The sequence below is a fragment of the Protomyctophum bolini genome (assembly GCF_963924005.1).
Source record: "Protomyctophum bolini genome assembly, chromosome: 4".
Taxonomy (NCBI): Eukaryota; Metazoa; Chordata; class Actinopteri; order Myctophiformes; family Myctophidae; genus Protomyctophum; species Protomyctophum bolini.
In genome coordinates this window covers 10,885,559-10,895,558 of record NC_137865.1, presented here as the reverse complement: position 1 = coordinate 10,895,558, position 10,000 = coordinate 10,885,559, and the positions used below count along the sequence as shown (strand labels likewise).

Genomic DNA, 10,000 nt, shown 5'->3' with positions numbered 1-10,000 from the left:
GACAATGGAACTAAGGTCAAAGGAACAAACAGAGTCCCATTTTGACAAGCGGCCGATTCTAAAACCACCTTCTAAATCCTGACCTAAGTTTTCTGAAAAACTTCAAATATTTATTCAAAAGTAAAACAAAATCTACATTGCTATATACTGTATACACACGGTACTGTGATGTACATGTAAAATAGTTTGTTTGGATGGGGGCTAGGTGTACAGAATACTAGACAAACCTAAGTTTGCAATTTTGCAGATGTATTATTCTTCTCACAAATAATTATTCAAAGAATATACTGTTCCAAAAATAAGGTTAAAAAAAGGTAATTCAGGAATAAGGAAAACAATAAACTTGCATGCCTATTTCAAGCATAATTCTAGAGCTACCTTTTGACAAGTGTATGCTTAAATCAGTCCAGCTATTCTGACACTAGTACTGACTGTATTCTAAGAGCAGCGCTATCTAGCATTGTCATTTGTAACCTCTCTTCCCTCTACTACCTGAAAAAATTAAATGCCCGTAGTCTGGTCCTTTACTTTGTTGGGACAAACCAACTAATATCCTTAGCAAAAGGACATGACCCACCCTCCCCAGCCCACCTTTTCCCCTTACTGTGTGTTTTTATCTCCACCAGGCCCGAAGGCCAACCATCTATAACAGTGTGTTTCAACCCTTTACATATCAAGGTCCATTATTAATTGTGCATTTGAGCCACGGACCACCATCTGATGACATTTATCCTCTCATGTTGTATATTGATGTCAGTACCATAGGAGCAATCTGAGAAGCCGTTTTTCCATTTCTTTCCTGAAAACCTTGAATATACGACTTAGGCAATTATGCTATGAGGCTAAGGACATAATAATTGTTATTGGAATCCTGGACTCCTGATTGCCACACCTGATTCCTGTGAATCTCTGATTATTCCCAGGCATTTGTTGCTACGGGCACCAACCTCTCCCTGCAGTTCTTCCCTGCCAATCTGCATGGAGACCAGAGACAGGCTCCTACCAGGGACTATGTCGACTTTGAGAGGGAGACGGGAAAGGTAGGTGTAACCTAAACACAGGCACGCACACACACACACACACACACACACACACAGTCACACACACACACACACACACACACACACACACACACACACACACACACACACGCTCGCACATCCAGTTGTTGCATTGCGAAACCAACACCAATAAGTCTCTCCAATTTTATTTATTCATTTTTTGCCTTGAAACCTCATCCGTCCTAAATAATTGTGTGCCAGAAATATGTACTGTAGGTTGTTGTCTCTCGATTCCTATTCCATATAAAGCTTCTAAAGAGAAATGTAGCGTGAGTACATTACAATTTTGAGATGATCTGAAGTCAGCTTCTTTATACTGACCACTAAACGCAGGTCTAATTAAGCTAACCAGCTAATTAGTCATAAAGTCTAAAGGCTTTGTAACTAAAGGCTGAAGCTTTTCACTTTTTCTTTCTCCCCCCACGGCAGCCTACATGTTTACTCTAAGCACCAATATGAAGGTTTACTTAGTGAGTTGAAAGGGTTAAGCCCCTAATGCTTTAGTTGGGTCCGGTTGTCAAGGTAATATGCACAGTAAAGTACAGTTGGCACTGTTGTTGTGTTTGTATGTGTGTTAATTGTCTCCCTTGGCGCTAGTCTTGGACTTGGTGTTTGTGTGTGTGTGTGTGTGTGTGTGTGTGTGTGTGTGTGTGTGTGTGTGTGTGTGTGTGTGTGTGTGTGTGTGTGTGTGTGTGTGTGTGTGTGTCGGGTGGAGACCTTGTATGTCCAAAAGCAAAACCAGCTGCTATGCTCCTTGTGTCTAAAACCTCTTAGCTTCATGTACATACTGTACTGTACTGTACAGGTGGATATGCTATGTGTAAATATGTACTAGATTAGATACCTTTTTGTTTCGTTTTTCTTGATTCTGTTGCTCCCCCTGTCCACCCCTTATCTTTCTTTCGTTCTTTCTTTCTTTCTTTCTTTCTTTCTTTCTTTCTTTCTTTCTTTCTTTCTCTTTGCTAGAACAACAAATATGAGCGAGCTTGCACAAAAACAAATGTCACCCCCTGTTTTACTGAAGACTGCGAAAATGTTCCCAGTGTTCCCTAGTAGAACGGCTGTTTTCACTCCTTTTGTGTGACACTCTCGTATTACGAGACATTAAACATTAAAAAGTTTAAATACGGAGATACGAGGTCTCCTGGACCCGACAGTGACGTTTGTGTGTGTGTGTGTGTGTGTGTGTGTGTGTGTGTGTGTGTGTGTGTGTGTGTGTCCACGGACACTGGCCATCTGAAAGGAGCGGGCGGCTGACGTCTCATTAATAATACACTGTGGGAGAATCGATGGACCTCCAGCGCCCTGAGGCTGACAGACCAATCTCTCCCCCTTAATTATTTAAAAAGGCATGCCTCATGGGTGGGTGTCAGGCATTCTGCCGATGAGGAGTAGTCTAGGAGGGGCTGAGGTTGCGCGCGTTTGTGTGCATGCGTGCGTGTGTGTGCGTGCGTGTGTGTGCGTCCACGTTTGTTGCACTGTGTTTGAGAGGGAGAAAGAGAGAAACTGTAGGTGGCCGCGTGTTGTGATTGTCCGCTTATGCACGCACGTGCATCTGTGTGTGCGCGCACGCGTGCGTTTGTGCGCAAACTGCGCATGTCTCCATGTTCATGTGTGTCTGTGGGTGTGCGTGCGTACGTGCGTGTGTAAAAGGATACCCTCCACTCAGTCACCTCAATGGCACTCCAAGATCAATGAAGTTTTAATGAGGGCGTAGTCATCAAGAAAAAAGAAGACGTCTCACTGCTCTTTTCATTCGAATCCTCTGGTCGATGATGTGGATAAAATTATTCCATCAAAACTAGGAAGCTATCTAGCTATCTGTTAAAAGTTTTACAGCGTCTCACAAAAACCAGCTGGGGTAGAATGTGTCTGCTTTAATGTGCTTAGTGCTCTTATAAACTATTGTTTTATGTATCCACGTATTGATAATGATGGATTATGTCCATTCATTGAACCATTTTGTGGAGCCCAAACTCCATTATACCAGTCCATTTTGATCATTTGTTTTTAATTTATTTTAGTCATAGTCTTTTGAATAAACTTTCATTTACTTTTAGTCATGTTTTTCTGAAATGTTTTAGTTTTAGTCTAGTTTTAGATGACTAAATACCATGCAGATTTTAGTCGACTAGATCTGCAGTTGATTTTGACGTCTAACATTTTTTCGTGATCATTTTAGTCGACGAAATTAACCCTAGCTGTTATAAAGTTTTGTTGTTATGCATCGATGATGATGGATTCATGATGATTCATTGAACCATTCTGCGGCCGTATCCTTGTGACCAAACTGGATTATACCAGTCCTCCAAACTCCACTAAACGTTGTGCTGGTCATAAACGACCAACTAACGGTTCCACCACTGTTCTGGTCTGGCATCAATCGACAGGCTTCTCTCTCTCTCTCTCTCTCTCTCTCTCTCTCTCTCTCTCTCTCTCTCTCTCTCTCCGCACCCGCTGAAAAACCTCAGGGTTAATTGGGAACAGTTGCAGCTTCTTGTCCTGATGAACCGCTTGATCTCTCTCCATCTCCAGGCCCTCTCCCAAGTAACCGCGCCCCCCCCCACTTACCACACACATACTATACCAGTGTCTCCCAAACTGTTTAGCCCTTGACCAAAAAGAGGAATTCGATGTCTCCCCGGGACCCAACTAGTGAAACTAGAAGATATATGAGCTTGTAGAGTCGTTATTTTCACTTCCGCGTAAAAGTTACATTTGGGGGAATTTATGGCATTTTCTTTTTATTACTGAAATCCTTTTGAAAAATGGTTTTGAGTTTCTTTTTAATATGAAAAAGGAGGAGGATATCGCGACCCACTGTTTGGGAAAGTGGGTGAAAAAAAGAGAAACCAAGTTCTACTGGATCTCTTCTCCACTAGTCCCTTGCTTACATTTTAGTCTAGTTTGTATTTGTTTGACGAAATTTCCACTATACTAGTCTATAGTCATCATAACTTAGTGTGTATTTCATTTTTATTTTGTTTAGGTTAGTGGAAAAAGGTTGTCGACGAACATTTTTCGTCAACGAAATGAATACTGTTGGTAAAATGGTAAATGTTGCATTTACATAGTGTCTTTATCCAAGCCGCTTTTCATAGATTATTACATTACATTCACCCAACATTCATTCACCGATGGCGGAGGAAACCATACAAGGCACCAACCTGCACATCGGGAGCAATTAGGGGTTCAGAGTCTTACTCAAGGACACCTCGACACTAACTCCAGGGGAGCCCGGGTTCGAACTGGGAACCTCGTGGTTCCCATCGGCCACTCTAACGGCCACTCTACCCCTATTGTCAAAAATATTTCGTGTAGAGGGAGAAAAGGAGGGGACCCATAGACTCCTGTGGAGGCATGCCGGCCTTAAAAGCATATAATGTTTAATTCCATACACTTTTACTACGCGTAAGTGTTCATTCAAAGTGTTTTTCCTCACAAGTCAAACTTAAGCATGTGTGATGATGATTATGATGATGATAACTCATAGTGTTATGTGACCATGATAGTCGCCCTCTCCAGCCAAGCCTCACCAACACACACTCTGTTCTGCTTCCTCTAACATCACTGTTTCCAAAACACTGGGAGTAAATATCCCTTTTTTGGCTGCCAATTAAAAAACAGTTTTCAGAAGAACTTCCTACATTTAAAAAAAATAAATAAAGTCAAAGAAATTCCATGAAAAATAAATAATAATAATACAACGTTTTAAGAAGTAGTGAAAATAGCAGATCGACATGTGAGCTTGTAAATTGGATACCGGTATTTTCACAAATTTGGGTCCCGGGGAGACATCAGATTTTAGTTTTTTGATCTTGAGCTACAACTGCTACAGAGTTTGTGAACCACTGCTCACATCCAGCGGACACCATCCTTCCCTCCCTCCCTCCCTCCCTCCACCATCCCTCTCTGTTAAGCTTCTTGCTCCCATGCATGCTTTCTCCTTCCATCCACTCTTCCTTCCTCCCACACACTCCTTCCCTGCACTCCCTCGGTCTCTCATTTACAAACACAATCTGCCAAGCCACAAAAGTAGCACAGCCAGGTTAAACTTGGTGATTGGATGTACGCCTGTATTTGTGTGTGTGTGTGTGTGTGTGTGTGTGTGTGTGTGTGTGTGTGTGTGTGTGTGTGTGCGTGTGTGTGTGTGTGTGTGTGTGTGCGCGTGTGTGTGTGTGTGTGTGTGTGTGTGTGTGTGTGTGTGTGTGTATGCTTGCGAGTATACATATGTGTATGAATGTGCGTGCATGCGGTTTGGTTCAAGGCATTCAGGGATAAACTCTTGCTCACACGCACACGCACACACACACACACACACACACACACACACACACACACACACACACACACACACACACACACACACAGAGTAGAGAGTTGAAGGCTCTTGTTGTCATTACACTCTAATGGCATCCAGCTGTGGAAGGTTAATTTTAGTGGTAGCATCATCTATAGCTCACTAGCTAGCTACAGTAGCAGTTAGCCTGTCGTAGGCTATTAACTCTACAGTGATATTAAGATACAAGAAATTAGTATTTGTCCACGAAAGATAAATATATGTCTACCAACACAAATTAATAGATGTACATTGTTGACATGCTTGTTAAGGATAGTCCAGTCAGAGGTTCTCAAACTTTTTTTGTTGTTGCTCAGTTCATCTTGGTAAATAATGTTTTCATCCCAGAATTAGATTGTTACTTTAGCACCTTATGTCATATTAACGGTACGAAAATATGTAATTTTTTCCCACAAAGATACAGTATATTTGTAATAATTGTTATACTTGGCCTACCACTTAAACCCCAACATACCTATTCTGGGGGGAACATTCACCAAACATAGCCGATCTACAAGCTCACAACCCTGGGATAAACTGTTCATAGAATGGTCTATCCTTAAAGGTCTAGTCTAGTGAAATGAAAAATACTCACACTTTTAGACCATATCCGTGGTCATCATATGGGCAACAACGGGCAATGGGCAAATTCTCATTTCTGTGTGTTTTTATATCAAAAGTCCATACAAATATTTTTTAATTACTTCCTGAAAACGAAAACGTGATGACGTGTCAAGGCCCACATCAATAAAAGCCAATAGAAATGAAGCTCACCAGTTTGATTCCCATGGCTTCATCCTCCTCCAACACAGCTGGTTTTGATTAAAGAACTACTCCGTTTTTAATCTCATTCAACATTACATCCAGACAGTGTATTACTCGTTTTAATTTAAACATGATTAATCATTAATTAATCATCATTATGTATATAGGTTGTGTATAGGTTAGAAATAATCCCCTGGCTTTGCCCCACGTCTGTCTGTCACTTTGTTTACTAACGAAACTACACGTGCAGGAAGTCACAGACTTTGAGACCCCATAGCCTGGAGGGATGCGACGCTCTGATTGGTTCAGAAACTTCAGAGCCAGCGTTTCAAGCTGAAACTTCAAAATAAAATGCCCACCATTTCCGTTTCCCTACACCTTTAACAATCATGTGTTGGACAATATGTACAATTATAGCAGTAGTAGCCAGCCAGCAGTGAGCAGTGATGCTAAAGTGGTAAAGTGTATTGTCAACAGTCCATGTGCAAGAGTTCAGTAGTCAAGTCAACAATGCAGTGTAATTACTGTGTAATTACACTGCAAACTCCTCAGTGTTAATTCATCCATTTGTAACACAGAGAGTGTATAAATGAAATCATATTTCGTTAACCCGAGGAGTTCAAAGGTCCAGCTTGGTTGTGGAGCCTGCAGGCACACACAGGGTTGGCTTTGAACTTGATGTTGGTGTAGTGTGATAATGGACTTCTTCATTCGAAAGGAACAATGGTGTCAGATAATGGATCTTCTGAGTCGTGTGTGTGTGTGTGTGTGTGTGTGTGTGTGTGTGTGTGTGTGTGTGTGTGTGTGTGTGTGTGCGTGTGTGCGTGCGCGTGTGTGTCCATTCACACATGCATGCATGTGGGGTGTCATGTTTCCTTTCCAACGGAAGCCACTCTATTGGTGCACGGCTTGTCTGTGACATCATCAAAGCCAAACCACTAATTGGTTCCCTCTGCTACCGCTGCTGCAGCAGCGCGTGTGCGTGTGTGTGTGTGTGTGTGTGCGTGCGCGTGCATGCGTGCGTGCGTGAGAGAGAGAGTGTGTGTGAATGCATGTATGCATTCCTGTGTTCTGTGTGCAGTCAGTGTGATGTGTGTTTATTATAGCTTCATAGTTTATATAAATCCATTTTTCATGTGCCTCAGATGGAGACCCATTTCATACTGGACCACACAGCCTTTCCCCTGCACGCACACACACACACACACACAGACGCACGCACACACAGACACGCACGCAGACACACACACACACAGACGCACGCACACACAGACACGCACGCAGACACACAAAGCATGAGGCTCCTGCCGCAGGGTTTCAGATTTCCTGCTTCAGGACTGTAGATCAATGGCCACATCCACTTTCACAATGCTCTGTGACTCCCACGCGTATATCTATTCTACGTCTGAGCATAGACATGGTAACGCCCCGCCTGCCTCTGATTGGCCCACCGACACTGTCCTCCGAGATGCAAGGGTACTCCGTGGTGGGAAATAATACAAGTACAAGAGAATGGCAACACGCGACAGTAACTTGAAACTTTTAAATTTCTTTGTAGAAGAGGCAAACTAATATTGTTTGTGCCGTTTGCTTTGATTGAATAATTGATTGAACACGTAGGCCTATGCCTATGTACTATGATTTGATTTGGCTGTGTTCTAATACTATTATACTAAAAAAGATAAAGATCAAGGGAAAAGAGACCTTTTTACAGTACAATAATATTTCGAGTTTACTCATGTATACAAATAAACAGGCCAACGGCATAAACAATATTATTTTGCCTCTTCTACAAAAATAAAAGTCACTGTCACGCGTGCCAAGCTGTCATATGGTATTATTTATTTATCTCCCAGTAACCTCGCGCAGCAGACTATCCAGTATCCAGCATGAAACGAAGACACCGGCTGTGTCGCTAGGCCAATCAGAGGCAGCATACCATGTCTATGCTCGGACGTAGAAAAGATATACGCGACTCCCACACAGACAGACAGGGTCCTCCTGTACTCCTGTGTATACACACATACTCTGTATCGACCGATACACAAGTTAAACATATCGGTAGAGTTTGTGTAGTGAAGTTAGAAGAGAGACAGACAGACAGATAGAGAGAGGGATGGAGGGAGGGAGGGAAACCAGTGTGAAATCCAGCATGTGTGTGTCACCTTTATTCCTCTGTCCCTTTGGAGCAGCTGACAGGAGGAGAGTTTGTCATTCTCCCAGCCTGTGGTCCTGGTCCCCACAGGCCTGAAGATTAGAGATGTCCACCATTGTGTTGGTTCCCCAAGCGCTCCAGAGTAGCATGTCAGTTAACCACTATAAACCCTATACGGTTGACCGTATAGTCCCTCAGGGCTCTACTAAGGTCTGTTATTGTGGGGAAAGCTTAGCCTGGCTCCAGCCAGTGATTTTGACTTTGTTTTAGTCATAGTCTTTTGAATTAAAATGACATTTAGTCATATTTTAGTCAATCTACAGTTGACTTAGTCGACAAAATATATTTTGGCCGGCCTTGATAACGTCGTTATGGCTGATTTTACACCTGGTTGCATGCTGGAAATAGCCAAAGCTCACAACAACACGTTACTGTTTACTGGTAGTTTGATTTGGTTCAAGCCTTTCTCTTTTGAAATGCATCTCGTTTAATAGCTCTACATCTACAGGTATATAGTAGTTCTGAAACAACCATGGAACATAGACCCTTTCACAAGTGGCTCACAGTGTAGTTCTGATCTGAAACAACCATTGGACATAGAACCTCTCACGAGTGGCTTACAGTATAAGTCACCTTCGCCTATTCTAATGGTGGCCATTATTATAATTACGGGCTGAGGAAACAGATGAACTGGCTAGTGGTCAAGCATGACGTGGGACCACACCATTATATTTATACCATTAGCAAGGTTGTGTGTATTTATCTGTGTGCACGCGTGTGCGGACGTGTGTGTGTGTGTGTGTGTGTGTGTGTGTGTGTGTGCGTGCGTGTGTGTCTGCGTGCGTGTGTATTTCCCAGACAATAGGCCAGTAGACGTTGGGCTATAGGATTAAGAGTAGGAGGCCAGTAACGGATCTCCACCTGCTGCTGTTTTGACTAGAGCACCTGTTCACACCTGACACGCCCACCTGTTAATGCCGCCTTTATTGTCCCTCGATGGCTCTGCATCTCTTCCTGGTCATTCATCACGTTTCATTCACCATTTCTCTGTGTGTATTAGCCTATAGTCTGCTCCTCAGCTGGGCCGGGGATTGAAAAATAACAACCTTTTGGTTCAAAGCCGTCATCTCTAATTCTCTACCAGTGACTGCATGACATCCGTTGTGTGGAGCCTGTACACTTGGCATGTAAAAGAGCCACTGTGTGGCAGGAGGACAGGGGGTATGAATCAGAGATGATGCATCTGTTTGGACTGTGGTTGTTGCCCTGTAGGCCAGCCTCTCTCACTGCTGGCACACACTTTGAACCGTATCCCTCTCAGAGAGCACAAATGGAACCCATTTGTTTTGTACATTCTCTGACTTACAAGTGAATAGAGCCTGAGCCATTATTTGACTTTGTTTTGGACGGCATCGATATCTGCAATTACCGTATGCAGCCGATGTGTCCCCATTTCTGGCATCACATTTTCAAATGTCTTCAAAAGTTAAAATAGCAGATCTAAGTTTTGCTATGCATTTGAAAACCTTTTGATCGCAATTGTAGTGGCTACAATTTAAATGTATTAAAAAAAACGATTTGGTTATTTATGGTTTGCTTATAAATTAAATGTTCTCAAATAGAAACTTGAAATTGATTAGAAAATATCAGTCAAAACATATGGTTAACTGGTTGGGCTCT

At 42.6% G+C, this 10,000-nt stretch overlaps 1 protein-coding gene across 4 annotated transcripts in view; it reads left to right on the top strand.

The window, feature by feature from the left end:
* cbfb (core-binding factor subunit beta) overlaps positions 1–10,000 on the top strand; it is a 33,452-nt gene that overhangs the window by 7,939 nt on the left and 15,513 nt on the right. For all 4 annotated transcript variants that reach the window (XM_080761121.1, XM_080761120.1, XM_080761122.1 and 1 more), the window contains exon 3: positions 924–1,040. In XM_080761121.1, coding sequence (XP_080617247.1) covers positions 924–1,040 — 117 coding nt within the window. The remainder of the gene's footprint in view (positions 1–923; positions 1,041–10,000) is intronic.